Source organism: Rhynchophorus ferrugineus, unplaced genomic scaffold (assembly GCF_030347505.1).
Source record: "Rhynchophorus ferrugineus isolate W39M unplaced genomic scaffold, kcgeb_rfMv2 rfM2, whole genome shotgun sequence".
Lineage (NCBI taxonomy): Eukaryota > Metazoa > Arthropoda > Insecta > Coleoptera > Curculionidae > Rhynchophorus > Rhynchophorus ferrugineus.
The window spans coordinates 29,511,378-29,539,330 of NW_027472581.1; the positions used below are offsets into that span (position 1 = coordinate 29,511,378).

The 27,953-nt window shown below is 31.5% G+C and overlaps 5 protein-coding genes across 11 annotated transcripts in view; 3 read left to right on the forward strand and 2 right to left on the reverse strand.

Annotated features, from left to right (window-relative positions):
• The window catches only part of Sobp (Sine oculis-binding protein), a 42,990-nt gene extending 37,580 nt beyond the window's left edge, over positions 1-5,410 (forward strand). For all 4 annotated transcript variants that reach the window (XM_076397150.1, XM_076397151.1, XM_076397152.1 and 1 more), the window contains 2 exons: positions 4,165-4,340; positions 4,397-5,410. In XM_076397150.1, coding sequence (XP_076253265.1) covers positions 4,165-4,340; positions 4,397-5,260 — 1,040 coding nt within the window. In that variant the 3' untranslated portion in view covers positions 5,261-5,410. The remainder of the gene's footprint in view (positions 1-4,164; positions 4,341-4,396) is intronic.
• A 266-nt stretch (positions 5,411-5,676) lies between these two features.
• LOC143191736 (8-oxo-dGDP phosphatase NUDT18) lies at positions 5,677-10,663 on the forward strand. The gene is made up of 6 exons (XM_076397092.1): positions 5,677-5,813; positions 5,893-6,219; positions 6,275-6,412; positions 6,464-6,610; positions 9,290-9,566; positions 9,620-10,663. Exons 2-6 carry the CDS (start codon positions 5,960-5,962, stop codon positions 9,809-9,811), a joined length of 1,014 nt encoding a protein of 337 aa, XP_076253207.1. The 5' UTR covers positions 5,677-5,813; positions 5,893-5,959; the 3' UTR covers positions 9,812-10,663.
• On the reverse strand, positions 6,657-8,929 carry CycJ (Cyclin J). The gene is made up of 6 exons (XM_076397094.1): positions 8,768-8,929; positions 8,593-8,700; positions 7,597-7,768; positions 7,266-7,544; positions 6,968-7,133; positions 6,657-6,901 (listed from the first exon to the last, which is right to left on the reverse strand). Exons 1-6 carry the CDS (start codon positions 8,912-8,914, stop codon positions 6,787-6,789), a joined length of 987 nt encoding a protein of 328 aa, XP_076253209.1. The 5' UTR covers positions 8,915-8,929; the 3' UTR covers positions 6,657-6,786.
• Positions 10,664-10,727: 64 nt separating the features above from the next.
• On the reverse strand, positions 10,728-13,257 carry Atac3 (Ada2a-containing complex component 3). Of its 3 annotated transcripts, none has more exons than XM_076397165.1 (11): positions 13,128-13,257; positions 12,823-12,915; positions 12,614-12,763; positions 12,364-12,561; positions 12,147-12,312; positions 11,971-12,096; positions 11,838-11,909; positions 11,718-11,780; positions 11,463-11,660; positions 11,161-11,390; positions 10,728-11,101 (listed from the first exon to the last, which is right to left on the reverse strand). In XM_076397165.1, the coding sequence occupies exons 2-11, from the start codon at positions 12,910-12,912 to the stop codon at positions 10,931-10,933; spliced, it is 1,464 nt and encodes a 487-aa protein (XP_076253280.1). In that variant the 5' UTR covers positions 12,913-12,915; positions 13,128-13,257; the 3' UTR covers positions 10,728-10,930. The 3 variants fall into 3 exon arrangements, with proteins under 3 accessions (XP_076253280.1, XP_076253278.1, XP_076253277.1); XM_076397163.1 differs by having other exon boundaries at positions 11,838-11,912; XM_076397162.1 differs by having other exon boundaries at positions 11,838-11,918.
• Positions 13,258-13,982: 725 nt separating this feature from the next.
• LOC143191785 (odorant receptor 4) lies at positions 13,983-27,110 on the forward strand. 2 transcript variants are annotated; one of them, XM_076397166.1, is made up of 7 exons: positions 13,983-14,176; positions 14,229-14,347; positions 14,430-14,621; positions 16,964-17,220; positions 21,569-21,770; positions 26,563-26,718; positions 26,785-27,110. In XM_076397166.1, the coding sequence occupies exons 1-7, from the start codon at positions 13,990-13,992 to the stop codon at positions 26,833-26,835; spliced, it is 1,164 nt and encodes a 387-aa protein (XP_076253281.1). In that variant the 5' UTR covers positions 13,983-13,989; the 3' UTR covers positions 26,836-27,110. The 2 variants fall into 2 exon arrangements, with proteins under 2 accessions (XP_076253281.1, XP_076253282.1); XM_076397167.1 differs by lacking the exon at positions 14,430-14,621.
• The last annotated feature ends 843 nt before the right edge of the window (positions 27,111-27,953 follow it).

The following is a 27,953-nucleotide window of genomic DNA, read 5'->3' on the forward strand; positions in this document are numbered from 1 at the left end:
ATTATTTTCGCTACTACCAAATGATCACTTTGTAGTTGCTGTTAGCCTAAACAATACAAAAATAATTTTGAAATTAAATCGATATTTTTGGGCGATATCTTTTAGACCGATACATCGATATGTCGATATTTTTCGATATTTTTTCAACAAAATTAAATATATTGTAATGGTTTATTAAAAATATCAATATATATTGCAAAAAAATATCTACATGTTTTTTCTCCGACATTTTTTAAAAAATATCGAAATCGAAATATCGATATTTTTCCCGGCGGTCGACACCCCTGCTCTAACCACTACACCATTGAAGCAGTTGCTTACAATATTTCTATGGTATATGATATGATCAGTGCGTAAAAACAAACTGAAAGGTTTTTTGAACTGAACGATTTTCGATTTTCCGTCATATCAGTTCAGCCAAATATGTGATTATTTTAGATAAAAAAATATGTGAAAAAAAATAATGAAAAGTTTTTACGTGCTTTTGAAATTTGAGGGTTTCCCTCGATTTCCCCCCTTTCCACCATCAGATCCTGACTTGGTTCCAATGGGACCACCGCGGAAGTACACTCTTTCGAATAAAAAAAATATTTTGAAAATCGGTCCATAATTGACGGAGAAATTGGTGAACAAACATAAAACATATACAGTGGAACACCTCCTCCTTATTTGAAGTCGGTTAAAAAGTAATTGAATTATTTCAGTTTGGATATATATCAAACATTAAACAACTGATGAAAAAAATTGATGGAACTTATATATCAAGAAAAAATACCTGTATATATACACATATATACATATCTACAATATTTTTCAAAACATTAGTCAAATAAAGGTTACAAACCAGCAATCGTTGTAAATCAAAATTTTAAGTTAATGCGCCAACATCAATCCGGCTTGGTGGCGCAGTGGTTAAGGCGACAGGACGGTCCTCTTACTATTACGATAGTCGCGGGTTCGAATTCTGCTGTACCGATGTACTTTATGTTTGTGATTGTAATTGTGAATGTCTTTATAAGCAACAGTGGAAGTCACGCTAGTAACCAAGCTGGGTAAGGCCGGATGTCTTCTGGGATAGTCTCTAAGTTGGTCACTGGCCAGTCGATAGCCTTAATACCGAGGATCGTGGTTCGGAGTCCACGTTAAACAGTAGGTCCAGTCTAGATAAAATCTCGTTGGAAAAAGTTTAAAATATATCAACCATAAAACATTGCATCAAATTATGCCTTTCCGAAATAATACACTTACAGGATTTAGTTAAAAATTCGTTCAAAGTAATAGCCTTATAGGATAGTGATTGAAAACCCAAATTCAGATTTTTCACCTTTTTTGAGTTATTTTACATGAATAATGTTAACTTCAGTTCAGATATTGATGACCTAGAACAAGGAGAATCTTCCATCATATCTCTGTCCGTGTTTCTGATGAAGCCTTTACATTTAGAACAATTTATTTGTTCGAAGTTTTTATTTATTGTAGAAGATCACAATATGCACTTGAGATGAACTGACAAAATCGAGCATTCTGAAGAAACTAATGACACAGGATCAAAATCAAAATTTTTCAAATAATGTGTTGAGGACTAGTGGCAACTTAGCAACCGACAGGATTTTAAAAATCACTTTAAAAAGATGTTTCAAATGATAAATTCCCGGTAGAGGCAGAATATATAAATACGACAAAATGTTATAAACGTTTGAAAATGCAGAGACAACATTGCAAAGTTGATTCAAAGTGTTTTTGTTACGTTTGTGGATGTTATATGTTCGATAAATGTGAAAAGATCGGTTACCGGGAAAAATATCGATATTTCTATATATCGATATTTTTAAAATATTGATATAACGATTTCGATATTTTTAAGAAAATATCGATATATCGGAGATAAAAAAATATTCGATATTTTAAAATTAAGTACCAATTTAAAAGGTTTATTAAAAATGATTAAATGATTTTTTTATGATATTTAAGATTTTTTTTTTTTAATATCGAAAAATCTTTTACACATCATCGGTGAATATCTTCGATTCACATATAAAAATAACACACAGTGTAAAAAAATAACACAGTATAAAAATCCTGATGTATCATCAATATCGAAGCCAGTGTTACGTACGGACCATCGCCAATTGCCAATTTGCCGAGTTACAAGTGCAAAAAATGTCTTAAAAAATTCGTCTTCTTCACAGGCGAGCAATAAAAGCGATTTCGTTATGGAAGAAAAGATAGGCATTAGCACTCAACACATTATTTGAAAAATTTGAATTTGAACATCATCTATCCTTAATTTGTGTACTGTGCTCAATTTTTTCAGTTCATTTCAAGTGCATAATGTGATCTTTTGCAATAAATAAAAACATCGAACAAATAAATTGTTTTATATGTTTCAATGTAACTTGTTGTTAATGAAGTGTGTTAAAAACACGGGCAGAGATAGGATGAAAGATTCTCCTTGCTCTAGTCGGCTATCGACATGTGAAGTGAGGTTAACATGATTCGTGTAAAATAACTGATGACTCAAAAAAAGTCGAAAAATCTGAATTTGGATTTTCAATCACGATCCCATAAGGCTAATATTTGGAATGAATGTTTAACTAAATACTCAATTCCAGCAAACAAGCATATGCACATATTATGTTCCTGGGCAGCTTTTCAAAACTCAAGTTGGAAAAATGAAATATAATTCGCGGCAAGAATTGAATATTATTTCGGAAAAGCATAGTTTGATGCAAGGTTTTTTTTGTTGATATAGTCTCCTTTTTAACAACGAGGGTTTATCTTGACTGGACCTACTGTTTAACGTGGGCTCCCAGAGAGACCATCCCAAAAGACATCCGGTCTTGCCCAACCTGGTTACTGGCATAACTGGAATCATTTTCCTTGTCTGATTTTACACTCTTGCCTATGACAATCACAAATATTAAACAATCACAAACATAAATTTACGACAACGCCCCAGCAAGATTCGAACCCGCGAATATCGCAATAGCAGGTGGACCGTCTTGTCGCCTTTACCACTGCGCCTACCAAGAAAAGAAAAATAATTCCAACATTTATATAAGTACCTACAATAGTTTTGTATTTTATAAGTAAGTAAGCCTACTGTATGTTTAAACGTACAGTAAACATTAGCACCCAGTTGAAAAAGCCTGAAAATAAATATATGTGCTATAAATAATAAAGTAAAAAAGAAACTTAACCTACAAGCTTTAGGTCAGTTGGATGAGTTATTTTTGCGAATACCACAATGTAATTTCTTCAAAATAATTCACTTCAAAACTAGTTTGCAAAGAATGCAAGTACTAAAAGCTGTTTTTAGAACTAACATCAAGTGACAGCAGCTAGCAGTCAGTACTTCTCAATATGGAATACGGTAGAATGTAGAAATATGTACGATGTTGGTTAAAACAAACAGTAGGCATACTTGGGTTCATTCGGTACTCATATAATAATCTAGGATTGTTTTATTCGTAATCAAAATAGCTAACTACAATTAAATTTTAACAATCATCAATAACGCCATCTATAAAAATAATGTATATAGCATCCTTTATACCATATTTACATAAATAAATATATTGTTTCATTTCGATTTGAAACATCTGATATCGGAAACGGTATGAAATCTAGAAAAAAAATGCGCCTGGTAAATACATGTGCCACAGGGCCATAATTAAACCAACAACTTATTAAGGAAAATAACAACGGAATAATTAAATTAATAGGCGGCTGGTATCGAATTAAAATAATGAAAAGTCCAAAGCGAAAAACAATACACGCCGTTAGAATTTCGCTACTGCAACACGCCATCATAAAATCGCATTTATTTGAAAAACGTTAATCAATATTATGTTGCTCATTAAAATAAACAAAAAGCGATCGCGTTACGTTACTTTTCAATTAGACGGGTTTTTTAGGTTATACCGGGCAAATAAAAAGTAGGATAATCATTATGTAGCATTGTTAACATATTAAAATAAAAAGTCTGTATAATATGAAAATTCGAAAAATTTTATTTTATTATTAAGTATTTGTAAATGTCAATGTCAATATCAACAATATATAACAATTGATTAAATTGAAAGCCTATATCGACAATTCAAATTCGTGTAAATTGATTACATACATTTTATGGAATCAATAACCATGATTTTATTATTTCAGAAGGCTGTGGTTGGTGTGGTAAACCAGTAGAAGAAAATAATGGAATTGTTTCAGCCGCATCCGTCTTCTGTTCGGAACTGTGTTTCTCTCAATCTAGACGAGCTAATTTTAAACGCAACAAAACATGTGATTGGTGCCGTCACGTTAGACACACTGTGTCCTATGTAGACTTCCAGGTACAGAAAAGAATTATGAAAACATAATATTTGTAATTTCCCGTAATTTTTTTCAGGATGGGGCTTCTCAATTGCAATTTTGCTCAGATAAATGCCTGAATCAGTACAAAATGCACATTTTCTGTAGAGAGACCCGCGCACATTTGGAGCTTCATCCGCATCTTCACGGTGACGACCCAACCAGCGGTAATTTAATAACGCCTGATCTCTGGTTAAGGAATTGTAAATCGCCGACTAATCGATCTCCTTCGCCAAAAGATATTTGTCCAAAACCCACCGATATTCCAGCAAGCAAGCAGCTTCCTCTCATCACACTTACGCCAAATATAAAACTACTCAGCTCAGAAGCGAGAAAATGCCGTCTGAGACCGCAAAAAAAATCAAGAAAAAGATGTCCATCCACTGTTACTTCAATAGAGTGTCCTCCTAGCTTCAATGATACTCCACAAGATTTACGGGTACGCCATACTCCACCCATAGGCGAAATAGAAACTAAAACAGACATGAAAGAGGAAGCGTCAAATGTAGAAAGTAGTGAGACTACAGAAAATCCAGAAGGTGCTACGAAAATATCTCCTACCTGTATAAAAGCCATTTTGGGGAACTTACTACCCCCTCCCACTGTATTTGTGCCATATCCAGTAATTCTTCCATTACCTATACCTATACCAATACCTATTCCCATTCCAAAGATGTTCAAAACTAATAATGATCGAGATATAATTGAATTAAAAGAAACTTCTACTCAGACTGAACTAGACAATGAATCAACTGATACAACAAATGTTATAAATGACATGAATGATACTAAAACACCAGAACAATTAGTCAGGCGACCACTGAGGAAACGAAAACGAATAGCTGAGAATCGAAACAAACTTGTTCCCAAGCATAAAAAGACATTTTCTAGTACATTGTAACCATTATTTCCATATATATTTTATTTTTTATTAGTTCACTGCCTGTTCTTGTTTTGTTATTATTAAAGTCTTCATTGTAATAATTATTTTGTTACTAGTTTTCTATATTTTTTTATGTTGACCATAATAAATTATAATAAAATATTCATACCCAGATTGTATTATTTGAACCCTTTTGTATATCTGTACCAATTAAATCTTAACAATTATAATATTACTTAATTATCAAATACCATAAATGTCCTTATGGGAAAGTCGTTCCATTATTGCTAATAATTATTATTAATTACTTTAAATATTGGTCTATATACGTATAATATATATCTTTAGATATAAGAAGAATTCTTTCAAAGAATAGATATAACCTTACAATTTCATGTTTACATTTTTCATAAAAATGTTGATTTACTGTTAAACTGACTTTCACTTTTCTCGAACTGGTCAGTAACTAATTAAAATTCAAACGTCGACCATAGGAAGGAAACGAGTTTTAGAATGGAATGCCGTCGTTGACCTCTTTGAAGAAAAAAAACTAGAATCGTCCCAGTTGCAGGTTTGCATACTTTATGTCATTGTTTGCATTCCTTTCTCATAATTCACCTGTTTGTTATTTATCGTGCTCTTTGGATTAGTGTCGTATTATTCATCGTTTTAATGGGAGTTATAAATGTGATAGTGGCGTGACGAAAAGGTGAAAAAATGCCGGACACAGTTGAATCAAATTTGTTGAAGGTGTTAAAGGGTTTACCATTAGATGGGGAAGAATCAGACATTTGCGATTATTCATTACAAGAGCAAAATGAAGCATTGGAATCGCAAGGCATTCAGCCAATGATTGACCCTAATTATAAACCGGTTGTTGGAGAAACAGTTATCTATATCGTAGCATGTGTAATATTAAATGAGCATAAAGAGGTTTTGATGATCCAAGAGGCTAAACAATCATGTGCTGGAAAATGGTGTGTTAAATTAACATTCCTATAATCCATATTTCATCTTTGTATGATTTTAAAGGTATTTACCAGCAGGTCGAATGGAAAAAGGTGAATCAATAGTAGAAGCCTGTAAAAGAGAAGTTTTAGAGGAGACAGGTTTAAAAATGGAATGCACTACACTTCTTATGGTTGAAACGGCTGGAGGAAATTGGATAAGGTAAATTATGTTTGAAATCATTGAAGTATCTCAAATTAAACATAATTTTAGATTTGTTTTAACTGGTACTATAACAGGAGGCACCTTAAAAACACCGGCACAAGCTGATAAAGAATCTCTTCAAGCCAAATGGGTTGGTAATTTAAATGAACTGACATTAAGAGCTACAGACATAACACATCTTATTGACAAAGCAAGGTAAGGTTACTTGGAACAAAATTTATTATGAACAATAAAATATATATAAATATAAATATTTATTTACTAATAAATAAGCAATATAATCTATATAAGCCTGTCAACATAATAATTGACATAGAAAATCCTAAAATTAATTTATATTAATTCTATACGACATAACGTATAATAAACAGTTACAGTTTTTTAAGAAAATTACATTGGGGACAATGTGTAATATTGCATGTAATGCAGAAATTTCCATGGTTGGTACACATAATATCAGGAGGATAAGCCAATTCTCTATTGAATCTGCAACAAATTAAAACACTATGAAACATCTGTTTTAATTAAAAAATATAATGCATATATTCTTACTTATTAATCATTAAAGTGCACAAAGCATTTACTATATCACTACATGTATAATTAGTCAGTTGTTCTAATTGGTAAGTCCACATAGATAATTGGCATTCCAGGCGGCTTGCAGCTATTACAGTTGCTGCCAGCAGTGACGGTTTAAAATCTTGCATATAATGTACATCTGAAGGAAGCAATAACATTCTTATTCTAGGATCTACATATATCCTAGATTTCAGTAGGAAAAACATATATCTATTTTTTTAGATGAGCCTTTGATAATACTGGGAAAGAAACTGTCAGAATTAGAACTTACTATTAATAATTTGATCCAAATATTCCACAATAGATTCGTGCAATCTGTAAATTAAGCTGCGCACTCTTTCATCTGTTTTCAGCAAATCATCTCGGGAGATGGCAGCTTGTACATAATAATGTGCATAATGAGCCACTGTGGGAAACATGACATACCATGAAAAATAGTCAAGTATTATCACCTCCAGATTTTTATACTCTTTAATACTATAACGACCATTAACCATTGAATTCAATTCTGTAATTTTCGGTATATCTTTGGTATTCTCCTCAAATTTTGCTATTAATAAAGGGGATTAAATTAAGAATAAATATAGTCATGTTAAAATTACCTGCAATTAGTAGGCAAACGTTGGCCAGTAGGAGTGTTTTCTCTGGTATAATGTGATGACAGTCCATAAACGAATCCATTAGGTAAACCGCCAAATGTAGAGTGCAATGTGTTAATTTTCTGTTTACGCAAATACTGCGCATATGTTGCACCATCCCATGCCTATATGAAAGCTAAAACAAATAATGAAAATGTCTAATTAAAATTATCACAACGGTTAGTAAGTCAAAAATAATCCTCAAAATTGTTAATACAAAACTCTGGTAGGTGTAACTTTCATTGACTTTGTTATAATTACAAAAAAATTAAGTAAATGTTATCGATTATAAATATGTATAAGTAGGTACAGTTACTAATGAATAAGTAAAGAAAACCTATAAGATGCGTAACAATATTATCATATGTATGGATAAAATTATCTTAACCCGATAAAGCTATTTGTCAAGACTGGTTCCTCTTAAAAGGAACCGTACATAAAAGATTTTTTGGCTTTATATTCAGCCATGTTCTCACAAAATTATGCGTTTCAGTGATATCTAGCTGAGCAATTTACCTTAAATTGGGTAACACTAAAAAAATCATCTCCTTTGTTTCAGTTTCCTTTCTTTCTCTTTCTCTTTAGAGTCCCTCCAGTTTTTGATTCTATAAGCTTCTTGATTTTTGAAGCTTCAAACCACGGCCAGTTAATAAACTTTGTTTTGTATAAACTGTCCAAACCCTATAAAGATATTGCAGTTTTGCTATCTTAAGGCCAAGATATGCTGAATTTCCACTTTGAATTGACTATTTGATTCGACGGGGAGGAGCGCATCATAGCGCGTAATTCAAATAAACAAAATTATGACATGTCAACAAGTAACAGACTAAAACTAACCCGTAAAACAGTTTGTTAACTCAATAAAGTTACCTAGTTACTACGTTAATCTAGTTAATGCCCACTTTTGTAAATATGTATATAACAACTTTTATTTATATTATTCGGTATTTTGACATGTACCTGTGGTGATCCGTGGAAGAATGGTATCTGTAGCTGTTCCCTTTGCCTGATAACATCTTTGAAAGAGTCACTATAGTCTTTCATGTGGTCGTGCACTTCACGGTGAAGCTACAATAGTGTAAATCACAAAATATAAGCCAGTGATTTGTTGCAACCCCGCTATCTAGATACTTACATAAAACGGCGACTCCGTGCACATCAGTCGCTGCATTTTAAAAGTACAAATCGATGTTGATTCGGAAGTGCCACGAACAACTGACGCGATATTTTCGCATATTTTCCTTGATCCATATTTTGATCTGAATGTATTTGTAGTACGCATTTTTTCATCGAGGTATTCTTAATTCTCTCGACAAAATTCATTTTTATTTCGGGTTTTTTCTTTGGTAATTTAAAGGTTCGTTTTGTTGCGACCAATCGGAATTTTCGTTTTTTCGTCGATTTTTGAATGCTATAAATTTTATCAGTTCTTTTCAGGAAGATCATGTTTATTCAAAACGAGGGTTTAACAAATATATGATAATTTTGTGTTAATACTAAGTAGTTGTTTTCTGTTTATTTTTGAATACCATGTTATTTTGACGTGGCCCTACCATTACTATTCTACGCTTTGACGTCCGGTGTCATTTTATGTCGTCAACACTTCTTGATTAAAGTTACAGTGTTTAATTATAGACGTTTTTGTTTTAATCAATAGGGCATATACTGAAGCAAGAGCAAACAATGACACTACTTGGCATCAAGACCAATTACCTGCTTTACGAGCCCACGAGAGGCTTCTGCTTCGTCTGGTGGTAGTAATTAAAAAGAAATTAAACAATAAAGTCCACGTTTTGCTGAGCGAGCGTACGTCATGGCATCTGCCACTCTGCGAAATAAACCCCGGGAAGAGTGTGCATTCTACGCTGAGAAGGTTTATGGTGGATATATTTGGTGCTGAAGTACCTTCCCATAAACCTCATGGGTTTTTTTCGGTAAAAATTTCAGATAATTAATCATAATGCTTATATTTAATTTTATTATGTAGGTTGAACATGATCCCAGCGAGAATAAAGACGGCGCATGCCTCACCCTTCTGGTGACCTTCAGAGTTCCCCTTGAAGAAGTGGCGATTATAGGAAAATACGTTTGGCACGAAGTATCGAAAGAACTAGGAGAGAAATTATTACAGCGGGTAGTTTCGCGCAATTCGACATTCCAGTTCCATTTGGTCAAGTAGGACAATAAAATACATCGTTGAAATTTGTTGATTGCTTTAGAGTCTATTTTCGATAGTTTAGAGCGTTTTGATATTCATATAAATTAGGACAGAGGGTCTCCAAAAACCATTGCTCTTCTAAGTTGTCAGAGTATTAGCAGCTTTATTTATACCACTAGTCACAATATTATCGATTTTATAGAATACTTATATTTTATCCTGCTACTGTTAAAATATTATTGAAATATTTTCTATGCATTAGGGTTACCAATTTTTTTCAGAAAAATAATCAAACACTTAAGATTGAAAAAGATATTTAAAATAGAACAAATTTAAAATTTATTCATTTGGTGTCCACTAAAATAGTTGGTTGCTTTGCAAGTTTTGACGCTAGCCTTACAATTAAAATTGAGTTCAAATAAATAATTTGTCATTTTTCAAAAATACACTAGCAAACTTGAAAGCCAACTATCCTCATAAAGTTCATCATTTTCTCAAAGAACTTTTTTTTAATTTACTTAATATCAGATTGATCACAGTAACAGTAAATATTAGAAACAAAGTATTTTCGCACATTTTATTTTTATGCAATAGTATAAAGTATATTTATTAAAAATAAAGTAGGATGTTATATAAAGTGTAGTTGGCAACTCTGGTATGTTTTCTTACAAGGAGCTTAAAATCATGTCTGCTGTTTGATATAGAAGTAAGTCACTTACAGCAATGGTATTTTGACTGACTATACTTATACCTGCTTATTCAATATGCAGAATTAAATATTTATTGCATGTGAAGTTTTACTACTATTAAAATGTTACCATTCATATACTTGTTATATACATAAATAACAATTAAATTACACAATATATATTATTCAGTTTTTGTTCTTACCATATCCTTCCTATATAAATTAAATTAACAAGAATGAAAATGATCATTATGATAAACAAATTTATTAACTCTCAATATATACAAAAAGTACAAAAATAACTGTATGCTCTAAGATTTTATAATAGTTACATAATATTTACATAGCAATAGATTTAAAAAAGATCTATCCCAGACAAACAACAAAGATGGACCATATATAAGTCAGTAAATAATTTATTTTGGTCCTTATAAAAAGTAAAACAAATTGCCTTAGTTCCACTCCATCAACAACTTCAGTTGATTCTTATATCTTTCAGCTTCTGCTTCCTTTTTCCTTAATTTTACTTTATACTCCTCAATGGTTTTCTTTGCTTCCACCAGTTGTTTCATAACATATTCTAAATCAGTCTTATTATTGGTTTTACCTACATTACTTTGTACCTAAAATGATATTGATGCTATATTATTTATACCGATGTATTAAAAAATAATGGTACTACCTTTATCACATTTCCAAAAGGTGTAGGTCTATTTTTTTTCATTACCACTCTTTTGGTTATTGGTTTGGTGGGAAGAACTTTCATTTTTTCTAATACATTTCCACTTTTTATCACATTTCCACTAGTCATTTGAAGAAATTGTTGAGGAGTCACGGTAATTATTTTATTTTTCATGACAGGTTTGGCTTGTTCCTGTTGTTTAATAGTATTTAAGACTTCTTTACCTACCTCTAAAATTTATCATTTTATGATATGAATATTTATGAAGTTATTTGAGCACAGATTTCTGGACAATGACTGACCTGTCAGAACCACCTGATGTCCACTCTCCATAACACTATTTAAAATATTAGTTTCATCTGGATCATTTGGTAACATTGTAATACCATGTTCTTGTAATAACTTAACAGCAGAAAAATTGCCATCTTCTTCATTGGTTTGTAATACTGCATCAATTATTTTAAAATTAGTAATTGGACTATCAACTACTTCATCTTCATCTAAAAATAAAATTGTCATCCAGTAACATTATATTTGATATTATAAGTAAGTTTTACCTTTTACTGTTTGTGAATTGTCTCCTTTGGCCTCTTCACTCTCCAAATTTATTATTACATGATCTAAAATTAAGGTTGAAATAAGTACCAAATAAATTTTTAATATAAACATCTACTTGCTTTGACTAAATTCAGTTCCTTCATTTAACATTTCTATGTTACTAATTTGATTATTATTATCTAAATTTATTACTACTGGTTCTGGAAATAATAGATATCAGGTTTCATTTTCAAATCAAAGGTGGTTGCTTACCTGTTTCAGCATTAACATCTATGTCATTCGTCTTTTCACTACATTCCTCTGAACTTTCAGTTTCTGTTTCTAATTGCATTATAAGATTATCTGCAGCTACCTGAGATTGTGACTCATTTTCATAACCTTAAAGAATATATAAAATGATTTTCCTTAAATTTAAGATTTATTTTTACCGTTAAGCAATTCAATTATCTCCCATTTATTTATTTGACCAGCTGTATCATGAGGAGTGAGGGAGAATTTATTGGATATTTTAACTAGCGCTCCATTTTTTAGCAAAAGTTCTACAACTGTCTTATGACCATTTTGCACAGCCCAATGTAATGGAGTCATGTTTAACTAAAATTAGTTTCGTTAAAAATAAATATAATTATATTACACTTTACAGACCATATCTCTACAATTTATGTCAGCACCATGCTTGACAAGAGATTCAACTACTTTATAATGGCCTTCATAGGCCGCCAAATGTAAAGGTGTTCGATCCACTTTATTCCTGGCATCTTTTGATGTTCCATATCGTAATAAAAGTTCACACATTTCTACATTGTTGTTCTGCGCCGCTAAATGCAAAGGACTCGTTCCTAACTATAAATAAACTGTATAAACATAATAAGTTTCGTTTTGCTATTGTATATACCCAATCAGATGTAAATGGTGACCCTTTGGTTAGAAGTGTTTTAATCTCTTCTGTATCGCCATCAGCAGCAGCTTTTAAAAGTTGTTTCCCCAATTCATTAATAGAGTGTAAAGATGTGGTAACGAGTGGCGAATGATCAACCTTAAAGTCCTATCAAAATGATAAGGCATTAAGCAATGTAAATATAAACATTGAATATTTACACTTACAACTATTTCTGAAGTTGGTTGTATTTTATTAGGTGCCAAAATGTACTTGATATTTGGTGTTACAGCGTTTTCCAGGGATATTTTTATCATATCCTAAAAGGTATTTATTCATTTTTAGTATCATATTGAAAGTAAGGTTATATTTTGACTTTTCATTTTTTCAAAAGTTTCACCGACAGGAAAACAGGCCGATCTCCATTTTGGACATAGAGGTTTCCTGTTCCTGTACAGGACGGAAGTGATCGCTTTGAAAATCGATCGGTTTCAAATTTAAAAATCGACCGAAAGGTAAAACGGGTACTTACGGCACTATTCGGTTACTTGTTTAAGTGGGACGGTTAAAAAATATCTAAAATACAACAGATTCTTTCGGCATTAGTGCGGTTATCACGCTGACATTGCCTTTTTAACTCTGATTCATCTGTCAAATTTATCGGGCGCACAGCTGTAAAAAAATGCGGGAAAATTAAATATTCTTGTAAAAACCCATCAATTTAGTTAAAAATGTATTAGACTTAGAATTATGAATTTTTTAGATTCATATTAGTATAGTTGCATTTTCTTTTTGTTTGAAATATAATAAAATATGGCAAGTATAATATTAATTTAATTTTATCACTTAATAATTTTTAATTTCTAAAGATAATATAACTAATAAATTATATTCAACAACATTCCCACTGTTATGCTAAAAGTATCGTTTTGTTGAAAGTAAGACTTTATTATGTGGCAGGTTTTAAAATAGTTAATAGCAAATACAGAAAGTCACATATTCACCATTAAGTAAAATTACATTTAGGTTACATTCATTATTTGAAATCTTACTGTAAAACATATTTATTATACATTAATTATTTTATATTCTTAAAAACATGTTTGATTACCTACCTCAATCCTGGCGCATTCACCATGTTATAAAGGATATTGAGATCAATTTTGGGAAGTAATTCTTATTTTAATATAAGTACTTATTTATTCTTTTAGATCATTTGAATAAAGCTGGGACAGTTATATTAAAACGACGTGTTCTAAAACCTATAAATTTTAAAGCAACGTTAGACATGCAATATAAAATATTAATCTAAACACTGATATGGTGTTTGAAGTACAATATATCTGAAGTATGTTTCTTTTTTAAATTTCATTTAAATAAAAGCTAGCTTAGAAATGGCGGTACTTCAAAATAGACAATTTCTTAATTTTAATATCTTGATATTGAAAATTTGTTTCTTATGGCCTGATGATATTAACTATGTGTATGATATATGGAGGCTGCTGAAGGATTCTATCATGATTTTGTCATTATTACCTTGTGCTATTCCCATATTTGTTGATTTCATTTCTCTATTTCAGGGTAAGAAAAACCAAATACTGGATAATATCACTGACATATTAGTTTTTTTTAGACAGCATGAAAAATTTAACACAAATAGTAGAAAACATGATTGCTCTGAATTGTATTATTGGAATGGTTTACATGGTTATATGCTTCATTAGTAATAGAAAAACTATACGGAAATTGGTGGTACATTATATTTTAGATTAATTAAAAATTTTCATTCAAAATAAAGAATGTAGATTTGATGTCAGAAATCATTTGTTAGCAGATGTCAATCTATCGTTTCAAAAAATATGGTTATTGGATTAAAACAATCGAAGTGGATAACAGAGCCAACTTATTTTGTAAGGTTTTCATGTTTTATGGCATTATGGGAAATTTCGTATATATGTTAATGCCTCAGCTAAGCGTTCAAAAATGCAAAGCTAGCATGGTAGAAAATAAAATGCCTTGTGGTTTGGTAGGTAATAAAATAAATTGAAGTATTTAAAGATAACATCCAAATAATGTTTATTCAACTAACCATATCAAATATATTCATTTAATAACAATAAATAACACTATAACGCCGTTATATTTGTAATTTGTAGCATTCATTTTGCCTTGTTCTGTGTAAATCTTTTTTTAATGTAAAATTTCGTATAAAACTTTTGACATATATAGTAATGATATTTTACAATTTTTTTGACAAAATCGTTTTATTTATTAAAACTGTATTTATTGAAAATAACTTATTGATTATTAGGCGTTAACATAATTCGTGGCACTTCTTAAAAATAAAAAAAAATAGTTTTGCTCTTTTCCATACAAGAATGAACTATAGTAGCTATATAACTAGTTAAGCTAAAGTCTATAGTAACACTTGTACACTATAAAAGTTTGTGTAGATTCGTTCGCTTTAATCTTCTGATTTCTTGCGTGTTTGCCGTAGCTGTATTGCGTCCATGTTGCTGTGATTAAGTAATCTTATTTCATATTTCAAGGCGAAATTTTGGATGACTTCACAAATCCGTTTGATTTAGAGATCATCGTGCAGCTCTTCGCTGGTTACGTAGCGATAAATATTGATAATTAATCGTAGAACTTTGTTTAGGCATCGTTGGATTCTTAGTTGGTTTAGTGTTTTCGGGCAGCCTCATATTTGCAGCCTTTCTTTGATTTTATGTTGAAAGTATCTTCCGACTAATAATTCTAACAGTCGCTTAATTCTGAGTCTGATCTACTCTCATTTTTGTCCGTGTCGTTGGAAAATGTTCTAACTACTATTTCTCTAGGGTTGTTGGGATATCAGTAACGTGGAGCGTATACGGGAGTGGACCCAAGATACTATCCTTGAAGACCCTAGCCGAAAAAGATTTAAGTGTTGAGAATGTCTCTTCATGCGAGACTCTATTTAGTAGTTGACAATAATTCCGCCGTAGCAATTTGCTTTTGCATTCTGTAGATTATTCTTAAATACCATACATACCCGGTCAGAAGCTTGTGACATGTTCAGGAATAACAGGTAAATTGAAAAGACCGCGGCCTGACAAATAGATGGCTCTTTTAGAATTAAATCCATATGTTTTTTAGTTAACCCTAACCTTCAAAAGATGCGTGTATAAATTTGACAGCTGTTAGATCATTTGTGAATTATAGCATTTTGAGTGAAGCAATTTTTGTTATTGTGAAAAAAATGGATAAAAAGGAATTTCGCGTGTTGATAAAACATTGCTTTTTGAAGGGAAAACATACAGTTGAAGCATGATACTGCGCCTAGGAAAATCCGGAAATTCCGGATAATGCCCTAGGAAAATCAAGCATCAATTATTGGTATACTAAGTTTAGACGTGGTGAAATGAGCACCGACGACGGCGAACGCAGTGGATGTCTAAAAGAGGTTGTTACTGACGAAAACATTAAAAAAATCCACAAAATGATTTTGAATGACCGTAAATTGAAATGGAATGAAATAGTAGACACTCTAAAGATATCAATTGAAAGTGTACATCATATCATTTACGAGTATTTGGGTATGAGAAAGCACTGTGTAAAGTGGGTGACGCCCGAGCTCACTTTTGACTAAAAACAAAGACGAGTTGATGATTCGGATTAGTGTTTGAAGATGATAAAGCCTAATGAACCCGGGTTTCTGCGTCGATATGTGACAATGGATGAAACACGGTTCCACCATTTCACTCCGAGGTCCAATCGACAGTCATCCGAGTGGCATACAATGAACTCGCTCCAAAGCCAACTGGCAGCTTAACCAAGACAATACACAGGGTCAAACATTCCTCATCCACCGTATTCTCTAGATCTAGTCCCCAGAGACTATTTTCTCTTCTCAGATCTCATAAGAATGCTCAGTGGGAAGACATTTTCGTCGAATGAAGAGGTGATCGACGAAACTGAGGCCCATTTTGAAGCAAAGGACAAATCGTACTACAAAAATGGTATCGAAAAGTTGGACGGTCGTTATAATCAGTATATCACCCTTGATGGGAATTATGTTGAATAAAAAACTAATTTTCAAAAAAAATGTGTCTTTCTATGATAGGCCGGGAACTTTTCAATTGACCTGTTAAAAATATTACATTATAGAAAAAATGTGCAATGTAATAAAATGTAGTTTCATATACTTAATACGAACTAAATCAATCATATATAAAAATGAAACGAAGATCTTTTAAGGTAATTCAGTATAATAATATGCATGACTTAATGAAATTAAGGCGTATTAAATATGAACATTATACGTACATACCGTAAACTGATTCTGTACCCTGAATAAATTGCATAGTGATGATTCTTTTAATGCAGGTTGTTAGGAGTCAATTTCCATTCAAGTTGGACCACTCCCCTATATACGAAATAGTTTTCGTTCATCAGATCTACACGTGCACAATGGTGTCTATAGTGGTGCTGAGCCTCACTATGTTATTGTGCGGTCTATTAATGCACACGGTAAACCAGCTGAATAACTTGAGAGCTTACATTAGAAAATTGCAGGAATGTCAGATGGATAAACTCCTTGAGCGCCTGATTTATATTATACGGTTTCACATTGACATTATCAAGTAAGATATTATTATCTACCTATGCTACGGGTAAAATTCTTTTGCTTAGTCTTTTTTAATGTATCGCCTTAGCGTATGTGGAGTAATTTTGATCTAGGTATTAATATATTGAGTCGAGAAGAAAGTTATTTCTATAGACTGAACATATTTATACATTAACACATTTATAGAAACATATATTATATGTTTGTCGTAAATGCTTTTTTATATTGAACTGTTTATTCCTTAAATAATACAGACTTCGTTATAAATATTACAGACCTCATTATACATTTCTAGAAGTCTAGTCTGTTTAAGTTAATTAAGTTTGTTTTAGTGGCGGTTTAAGACAGTGGCGGCTCCTGATAAATATCTTAAGGTGTTACCTCTTAAGAACTTACCTCTTAAATCCATCCTACGTTATTTTCTGTTCGCAACTCACTTTGTCATTAAACTTGTCTATTTCGGAGATAAACTGGATTTTAATAGATAACATTGAAACCGCAATTAAACAATCTTCGGCTATTGAATTCCTGAGAAACGTTTTTATGTGCTTTAGTGTTGAGAAACAAATTTCGGCCTCTGATGTTGTTAATGGCGTTGTTACCACGATTTCTAATAATTATCTAGTCTCTTTAAACGTATCTCCTAGACTGTTTTATATTAAACATTTTAGAAGAGGAAACAGATCAATTGACCAGTTAAGTAAGACCAGTTTTTGTATATAAGGTTTTCTAATAAACAGATCAATTGAAAAGTCCCCGGCCTACCATAGTAAAACACATTTTTTTGGCAAAATTAGTTTTTTTATTCAACATAATTCCCTTCACGGGTTATAGCGTGAAGTAGATTATAGCGACCCTTCAATTTTTTGATACAATTTTTGTAGTACGATTTGTCCAGTCCATCCCAGTTTTTCGGTGATTTCGTCCTTCAAACGGTTCAATAACGCTATGTAATAGTCGCTGTTAATGGTCCTTCCTTTTTCAAGGTAGTCATTGAAAATTACTCCATGCGCATCCCAAAATACAGACGCCATAACCTTGCCAGCCGATTGTTGTGTTTTCCCACGCTTTGGAGCGGGTTCATCGGATGACTGTCGATTAGACTTCGGAGTGAAATGATGGAGCCACGTTTCATCCGTTGTCACATATGGACGCGAAAACTCGGGTTTATTACGCTTGATCATCTTCAAACACTGCTCCAAATCATCAAGTCGTCGTTGTTTTTGGTCAAAAGTGAGTGAATGAGATTTTAAGTGTTTTCGTCGGTAACAACCTCTTTTGGGCGTCCACTGCGTTCACCATCTTCGGTGCTCATTTCATCACGTCTAAACTTAGCATACCAATCCTTAACGGTTGATTTTCCTGGGGCAGTCTCTGGAAAATAGGCATCAAGCCAAGTTTTTGCTTCAACTGTATTTTTCCCCTTCAAAAACCAATATTTTATCAACACGCGAAATTCCTTTTTATCCTTTTTTTCACAATAATAAAAGTTGCTTCACTCAAAATTCTATAATTCACGTTCTAGTGATCGGACAGCTGTCAAATTTATACACGCATCTTTTGAGGGTTAGGGCTAACTAAGAAACATATGGATTTAATTCTAGTAGCGCCATATATGTGTCAGGCTGAGGACTTTTCAATCGACCTCTTAGCTAGAGTAACTAACAATTATTAGCAAAAATAAATCAATCGAGTAAAACTTTCAACAAAACATATTATTAATATATTCCAAAACATTAAAATATTGGACCGTAGACGTAATTTGTATTACCCCCTTGTAAAATATCCCTGTGATTCCCCCGTTCTTTTCTATACACAAATTCATTCTTGTATATAGTAATAGTAATTTAGGTGCCACATCTTCAGACATATTCAACCTCCCTAAACAAATCCCTATTTTCACTGTTGTGCTGTTTGCTATTTGAAAATTCCTTGAAACATATGCATTTAATTCGATTAGCGCCATCTATGTGTCAGGCCGGGGACTTTTCAATTGACCTGTTATTGCACCATTTATTATACTCTGCAGTTATTTCTCGAATAATTAACTTGACAATTCAGTTCGTGATCGTTCTTTCTCAAGTGTATAATAAAGGGATCACAGGAAGTGAGTTTATCCTTAGGAAATTTACCGCAATTTTCTCCAAAGAATTTCGAAAAGGAAAGTGATGCAACTACTAGATGTTTTTTTAAATGAAATCGATCTTTTGTATAATTTATTACATCACATATCTCTAAAGCAAAAATTCGGTGATCAAATTTACTCTTTCCTGGACTGTTGCGTCTTCTGGAGGCTCATTACTTATTATATCCTATGCTTCACTAATGATATCATCAATATTATTTCTAACTCGAATAATATTGCGTTCAAAATTATCTACAGCGTCTTTTATTCCAATTGGTTCGATTTTTTTTGTTGCAGTTGATTAAAAAGGAATTTATAAAAAATAAATAAGTTTTGTTTTGCAATAATGGCAGAACTTATTGACTTTTCCAATAATGAATATAATATTGGGCCACAGCAAAGTCAAACCCGGCTGGTATGGAAATACAATTTTATATTACCTCCACTCATCTGTAGGATTAAACGAAATATGTATATAGAAAAATATTTTATTGCTTCTCGATATCTGCGTTATATTACCTGTCCATCACGTAACAACCCTTATTTATTTAGGAACGTAGGACACATTTACTTGGGGACCTGTTCCGTAAACGGCATGGTTTACTTTGACAAATACTTGAAGATATTCTTAAAATTTTAAAATTCAACCGCCTGCATGTTTAGTCTATATGGTTATCTGTTGGTTTATTCTTGAAGCGATTATACTTTCGATATTGACAATGCCATGGGATGATAATGTTAAATTTAAGGAGAATCAATCGATCGAGTTTCTTATATATGATAAATAGACAATCTTCCACAAATTCGGTTGATACGCATTGTGCATTATTGATAATTATAAAAGAACGAAAATTGTTTTCGATAAATAATCGAGAGTTGCCGACAACATTTTCTAAAAAAAATGATATGTGTAATTTCAGTAACATTATCAAAAAGAAATCAAAACAAACCATCAATTACTCTCCAAATTTACGGTATTGCTTGTCATATTTTATGTCGTAATCATAGTGATAACGAATAATTCATATATATATATATATATATATATATATATATATATATATATATAACGTGGGCTCCGAACCACGGTCTTCGGCATTAAGCCTACCGACTAGCGAGTGACCTACCTAGAAAGCATCCTAGAATACATCCGGTCTTACTCAGCCTGGTTAATGGCGTGACTGGGTTTATTCTCTTTGTCGGATCTTGTACTCTTACTTAGGACAGTCACAAATATTAAACAATCACAAACATAAAGGTGGACTGTCCTGTCGCCTTTACCACTGCCCCAACCAAGCCGGCTATCTAACATATATTTTAAATATTTGAAAAAGTATGGATAATTTTATAGTTTTAAAAGATTTTAGAAAAATATCTTTAATATTGAGGAAGTTGAAATAATATCGGTATTTTTAAATATTTTTCCTAGCTGTTGCAAAAAATCTATTTAAAAGGACGTATCGATAAGTTTTTTCTCCTATACATCCCTAATTTGAGGTTATATATAAAAAATTTAATTATTGAGTTAAATAATGATTTGATGAGTTTTTTTATAAAAAAATTACAGTTTGGAGACTGGCAGTAAATTGATTTATTGAAATGCATTTATTTTCATATTTAAGTCAAGATTTCATAAAATATACCCAGAAAATACGACAATTTGCCCTAATAATTAGAACGTCAATCAGGTTTATTTGCGGATGTTATAGAGATGTTGGAAGTAGCAAAAACATCGGTATATCCATATATAGTTATTTAAATATAAATACATTATAAATTTACTACATTGACACCTTAAAAAGACCCTTAGAAAATATATGGGTTTATTGAAAAATTATCGTTTTTGATATCTTCTCTAAATTAGAAAATTATAGGAAAATTTTTATTGATTTTGTATATATATTTTGTTTTATGCTATCTAAATACTATATAATTCATAATTAATACGTAAAAAAAATTCGTGTAGTTTATTAACTGTATGCTGACGTCATAAGACAATGACAAATATTTTGGCGCGAATTAAAATTTTGGAAAGGAAAAAAGGGTTTCTTTTGTAAAAACCTTTATTCCTTCTAGTAATAATAGAGTTCTAAGAAAAAGCAATATTATAATATTATCATGGTATTTCAAAATTGGTCATCAGTCCAATTCTATTCAATTTAATTGACCGAGCAAACGAATTTTACATGATATATTTATTCGTTTATGACGAAATAAGTTAATGAAAATTGTTTTGTAGATATTCAAAAGAAATAGCCGATGCATTTAGCACGATGTTACTGTTTTACATAACCCTGACCTCGTTAGTGTTGAGTGTCTTGTGCTTCGAGATTATTATGGTCGATGCTTTTGAAGATTCTGTCAGGTTTTCACTGCATCTGGTCGGGTGGCTTGTGATTCTCTTTTCGGTTTGTTATAATGGGCAATTGCTCATTGATGAAGTAAGGTTATAGTAAAATATGATGTTTTATATTTATTATTTTTATATTTAACTTCACAGATTTCGATAGTTAAAAATTAATTTAGTAATAATTGTTAGTTAGGTTCATGAAAGTCTAGCAGAACTAAAATCGTAATAGCTGAATAGTATTATATTATTGATAAAAAAGTTTCCAATAACCTAACATATTTTAATCACTGACATATCAAACTGTATTCATATCAAAAAAAGAGTACAGGTTGACGTTAGTTTGCGATTTGTTCAACAGTTACATCCTTGATATAGTTCAGTGGAGTTTGGGAAAAGGTGCTCAAAGTTCCCCAGCTATAACCAACTATAATTAGAAAATTGGCACAATTATCTCAGCTTAGAGTATAAGGCCACCAAAGATGGATTTAGATTTCTGTTAACTAACTTAAGTTTGCACAGAAGCTTATAGTTGAGGATGGTCACCATTCCATTCTTGTTACAACATGGACATTTAGGTGAAAATAATTTAATACAAAAGCTAAATAGGCGGACGAAAGTTCACAAATATTTCAATTTTACTATATCAGATATCCAAGTACATGCAATAACCAAGTACATCCCTTTGTTAGTTTCTTCGGGAGAAAGATGCTATATAAGGCACATGATATTCTAAGAAATCGAAGAACTGTCTGGATATGTAATGTGACGAACTTTGCTTATATTGAAGTAAAAATGGTTTCTGAAGAATTGCCTGTACAGTCGTTCTAACAAGTTACCACTTCTTACTGTTAAATGATAATAACTTTAATATAAGTTAGAGGTTTTGCTTAAAACCCCACAAGTTTCATAACTTATATCACAGTAGTTCAGAAAGAACTGATGGGGTATTAATACAGATTATATAATTCGGAGCAAAAATATTTTTTTTATAGATGGCATCAGGTCAAGTGAAAGCGATGCAATTTTTGGTTACATTAAGCCATCATTTTATAAAAAAGTCGGCGGTTTAGATTTAAAATTCGAATTTAATAAATTTTTTAAAAGATTTCTACGAATTATATACATTTTATACAGAGGATTATGTTCAATTTATTTCATTCAAATATGTATTTAGGACAGAGATAATAAACAAAGTCTATTGTTTTGTGATGACATAAGATTATTAGATAAATTACAGTACTTAAAAATTATGACTTATCTGTAGGCGTGATTCGTAGTATTTTGTCTTAAAGGCCGATTAATTAGGTTCTTCAAATTAGGAAGTGAATGGTTTTCTAGATTTTTGTTTCGGTTTTACGCCGTGATTTAACTTCATTATTTTGGAGTCAAATTCGATATTTCCTATTTATTCTGTTATATAGCTACTCATTTCGGTTTTTTATATATATGATCGCAGATTTTCAACTGATCTTACTCATTTTCACAGTATTTTGATTTAAAAAGTGTATATTTTCAGAAAGTTTAAAAACAAAACAAAATATGAAAGGCCAAATTTTGAATCAAAAAATTGATGAGATTTTATATTTTGCTCATTAAAATTAAAATTATTGTTAAGGAATTACATGACCTTTTCAATTAAAAATCCTTATTTAAAAGACCTGTTTGAAATAAACAGCGCATGGTATCAAACATAGTTTAAACATTTATATATTAAGTTTAGGTATAAATTGACTGATACTAGAGATATTTTAGAAGTGTTATACTACTTTAGTGAGAAAGAGACCTTATATCAAATTTTACCCTTTTGAAAGATTATATTTTTAGCCCTTAAACATAAATAAATAAGAATGAGCCACCCAAAAATTATGTGATTATGTGATATATATGTATATTATTTATGAAACTAAATGTGAAATGACTTAAACACTACATTTTATTTTAACAAAAAGAAGTGGCGACTTGCTGGAACTATTGTGGAGACAATACCCATAAACCATTTCTATTTTAATATACTAGAAATATGCTTCAACCTAATAGAGAATCCACCATGGATACATCTCCTGTTTATCAACACGATGTAGATCTAAATCTAATTTCTCTATTGGAAGTTGCCACTGAAATTGATAACCTTAATGCTAAAATGGTACCCGGCATAGATAACATTTCACCTGGATTATTGAAAGAACTGCCACGAAAAGCAGCCTCTTTAAGACTGAAGCACGTTGACAAAAAACCTGATATACCTGCAGAACAAGTCGAATCTTACAGGCCTATTTAGCTACTACCTGCAATATCAAAGCTATTTGAGGAACTAATATTTAAACGTATTAAAATTTTTGTAATAATACCTGATTTCCAGGTTGGTTTCCGAAATTACTATTCAACAATCGATCAAGTGCACAGAGTAACTGCGGCTATTGAAAGAGCGCTTGAAGAAAAGAAATACTGTCCTGCAATATTCCTGGATCTCTCACAAGCTTTTGATCGGGTTTGGCATTTGGGATTAATCTGTAAGATGAGTAAATTGTTACCGCCGTAACTACTGTCAATTGCTGGAGTCTTATCTTTTTGGAAGAAAATGTAGAGTATCGCACGAAATGGCGTTCTCGACATTTAAAACTATTTCGGCTGGAGTTCCACAAGGTAATCTCTTAGGACCTCTCCTATATCTGCTCTATACTGCTGACATTCCAACAACAAAAGAAACACTACTTGGAACATTTGCTGACGACACAATCATTATGGCACAAGATATATCTCTGCCTAGGGGAATAGAAAAAGTGCAAGTGACAGCCAACAAAATCTACAAATGGACGAAATATTGGAAAATTCAACTTAATAGCTCCAAACCTGTTCACGTTAATTTTGCATTGCGGCGAAATAATAAAAACTAAATTATATCACTCAATAGATGCCCGATTCCTCAAGCAGAATTAGCTAGATACTCTGGAATCCATCTTGACGGTAGATTAAATTGGAAACATCACGTTAGACAAAATCAAAAAACATTAGAACCAAAGTAAAACAAATATACTGGTTAGTCGGAAGATACTCTCAACTTGATCTAAAATCAAAGAGGTTGATCTATAATACAATTATAAAGCCAATTTGGACCTATGGGGAGCAAATATGGGGTTGTACTAAAAATTCAAATCAACTAGTCATACAACGCTGTCAAAATAAGGTTCTTCGATTGATTACCAATGACTATGGCGACCACCGTAACCAGCGAAAAACTGCACGATGACCTGGAAATCAAATGGATTTGCGAAGTTATCCAAGATTTCGCCTTGAAACACGAAAGAGGATTACTAAATCATACTAACGTGGAAGCAATACTGCTTGACACCACGCAGGATGTCAGGAAATTGAAGCGAACAAAGCCATACGAACTTATATAAAGTGTATACCTTTCTTTAGTCTGAATTAAAGCTATAAGTTATTATAACCTTATAATTGAAGAATACATATTGATGTATTTTGTCGCACTCGTCTTGCTTGTGAATTAATCCAAATACATAGGAAAAGTAGTAATAAATTAATTGTAAATTAAGATTGTACTAAACGTATGTAAAAAAGATGTTATAAAAAAATACTAGAAATTCTTAATTGTAAACATTTTTAAACAGTTCCACTAAATACAGCGTTTGTAATATCCCCCTGAGGAATTGAAAGGTGGTCGCTGTTTCGCCTGAATAAATTCAATAAAATAATTTTTACAATATTGATAGTTTTCTGAAATGTACTGTTTTTACCTAAAATCGTTTTCCGAGTTGTAGTGTCTTCAAAAATTCAAATTCAAAAAATTGCTGCAATCCAATTTTGGTGGTCGTAAACCGCAAATTTCTGCACACATTTCGGTATACTAGGTTAATTCAGAACAGCTTCAGCCTACCATTGGTTTCCGTTTACCCTAAACTGCTATGATTTTGTCAATAATTCAAAGACCTTGGGGTGTATCAAATTAGGGCATGTTTCCTAACTCTAGTAGTTCTTAGCTAGGGTAATAGGGTTTTCCAATCTGAATAGTTCGTACCTACTCTATTTTAATCACCTTTTCACCAATCCCACTGAACTATGTCAAGGAATGTTGCTGCAGAATAATTATCAATTCAATGTCAACTTATCATTTTTTTTTGATTAGCTGCTTCTTTTCTTGATAGGTAAATCGATACCGGTTAATTCAATTAATTAAAAATATCAATTAATTAATTAAAAGACGACCGTATGAGTCATATGGCTCCAGAAAAATTAAAGGTTGAAAACAAAAAAAATTATAGTTAAAAACTAAATTTTGTTTTAACAGAAAAAAGTATAATTTAAATCTTGTTGGAGCTATTATACAAACCTATTTTAATATAAACGAAACCCTTAGTACTAAACATTTAACTTATTACATCTCGCAGTTAGAGTAAATACATTTTTTTTTCCGAATAACTAGAGTATCAGTATTAGTCGGGCTGTATTGCATATTTGTGTAGGTAACATTCAAGTGAAGTGTGAAGTCCAAAGAAACTACCAAATATCTAATAATAAATGTTTGGCACGCTGCAAGAAAGTAATAGTTGAAGAGCTAATTACCAAATATATATTCGTAAAAGGCTGCTATTTGTTAAAACATTGCAACAAATTTAGTATCTTCTGGTTTCTGGATTCCATATAAAAATACATATATGAAAACTGGTTTATTTCGAGAATTTCTCACTATATCTACGGAATCTCTAAAATAGAAGATTGACCATATTGATCCGCTAAAATTGGATTAAGATTTAGGAGGATTCAACACGAGAACAACTTACAACATTTCAATAAGTCAATTTTAATTTTATCAATTAGTACATTTGCTTACAAGTAATTTTTCCTAATGCTATTTTTATTTGTAGAGTTTGGAAGTGGCGAACGACATATATTCGATTCAATGGTTTAATTTCTCCGTCGATATGCAACAGAAAGTACAAATGATTATGTTACGGTCCCAGAAACCATTGAGCATGTCGGCCGCTAATATGGGTATTGTGTCTTTGCAGGCTTTTCTAAAGGTGAAACATTTAAATCGTTAATTCGTGGGCTATAATTGAAAGTTCGCGTTTCTTTTTTACTTTCAGGTTATGAGTACGGCTTATTCATTCTTCACGTTATTGCTGAAGTTTAAATAAAGATATATTAATTTGTTTATTAGCGAAATAATATATTTATAGTGAAGCTTATAAATTTTATTTTTTAGCGATATTACATTGTGGTTAGAAAAATATTAGCTTAAACAGTGTTATGGTGACTCTGCCATAGATCATATAGGCCTTTATATATAGATATAGATAATATAGGTACACTAGATTATATTAGTACGTTAGATTATATAAATAATTAGAAATTGGGTATATCAACTCTTGGTTTGGTTTGGTTCTGTTTCTTCTGTTTTTATTTATGTTAAATACACTTCACTGAATTACAAAATGAAACTGTTTGATTCTTTTGAGTTTGTGTCCTGCTCGAGTGTTACCCGAGCGTTGCAATATTCCGGTATTAATATAACATACGTGAAGTGAGACTGAAGACTCTACTCATGTCCCGGTGTAAGTAATTCCTATAGTATCTGGATGCATCTTCGTAAATTTCTATTACTCAATTATTTATATTAGTTTTCCATCATCATAATTTAACTCACACATTCAACCAACACATTTCAAAAACAAAAATTAAAATTTCCAAAAAAGCTTCAAATTTAATTCACCAATATTTAATAATAATAGTTTAATTACACTAATATATTGCTCAAATTAAAAAATTAAAAGTTCTTAACTCATTAAAAGGATAACTTATCCATTAAATTATGAATGGAATTGTGAATGAGGAATGGTAAAGATATTGGACCAAAAGTTCTTAACTCATTAAAAGGTTAACTTACCCATTAAATTATAAATGGAATTGTGAATAAGGAATGGTAAAGATATTGGACCATTTCGAACAGAGAATAAATGTAATATTTCGTTAAAGGTTATAATTCAAATTATAAGAAAATTAGTTAATGTTGCTATTGGTACTTTTCTTGCTCAGTATTATACTTGTAGGAGACAATAGTTACAAATAAACAGAAAACATCAATTGTTTATATTGTTATAAAAAAATTAATTCAAGCACAGAGAAGATAAGTGGAGTAAATCAATACTTATTAATGAATTTTCGAAAATGGAACTTCTCATGTAATGCGACCAATTTTTGTTTTAACAGGTCGATTGAAAAGTCGCTGGCCTGACACAGAGATGGCGCTTCTGGA

Excerpts from the sequence above, each read along its gene's own strand:
- LOC143191736 (XM_076397092.1), top strand. The coding sequence starts at position 5,960 with ATGCCGGACACAGTTGAATCAAATTTGTTGAAGGTGTTAAAGGGTTTA. Across the intron at positions 6,611-9,289 it reads CATCTTATTGACAAAGCAAG|GGCATATACTGAAGCAAGAG; the intron begins GTAAGGTTACTT and ends TTTAATCAATAG. Across the intron at positions 9,567-9,619 it reads AACCTCATGGGTTTTTTTCG|GTTGAACATGATCCCAGCGA; the intron begins GTAAAAATTTCA and ends TTTATTATGTAG.
- CycJ (XM_076397094.1), bottom strand. The coding sequence starts at position 8,914 with ATGCGTACTACAAATACATTCAGATCAAAATATGGATCAAGGAAAATA. Across the intron at positions 7,769-8,592 it reads TCTTCCACGGATCACCACAG|CTTTCATATAGGCATGGGAT; the intron begins GTACATGTCAAA and ends TATTTGTTTTAG. Across the intron at positions 7,134-7,265 it reads TTTGGATCAAATTATTAATA|ATGTACATTATATGCAAGAT; the intron begins GTAAGTTCTAAT and ends TGCTTCCTTCAG.
- Atac3 (XM_076397162.1), bottom strand. The coding sequence starts at position 12,912 with ATGATAAAAATATCCCTGGAAAACGCTGTAACACCAAATATCAAGTAC. Across the intron at positions 12,097-12,146 it reads GATAATTGAATTGCTTAACG|GTTATGAAAATGAGTCACAA; the intron begins GTAAAAATAAAT and ends ATATTCTTTAAG. Across the intron at positions 11,102-11,160 it reads CTTTTGGAAATGTGATAAAG|GTACAAAGTAATGTAGGTAA; the intron begins GTAGTACCATTA and ends ATATCATTTTAG.
- LOC143191785 (XM_076397166.1), top strand. The coding sequence starts at position 13,990 with ATGGCGGTACTTCAAAATAGACAATTTCTTAATTTTAATATCTTGATA. Across the intron at positions 14,348-14,429 it reads AAACTATACGGAAATTGGTG|ATGTCAATCTATCGTTTCAA; the intron begins GTACATTATATT and ends ATTTGTTAGCAG. Across the intron at positions 17,221-21,568 it reads TTTCACATTGACATTATCAA|ATATTCAAAAGAAATAGCCG; the intron begins GTAAGATATTAT and ends ATTGTTTTGTAG.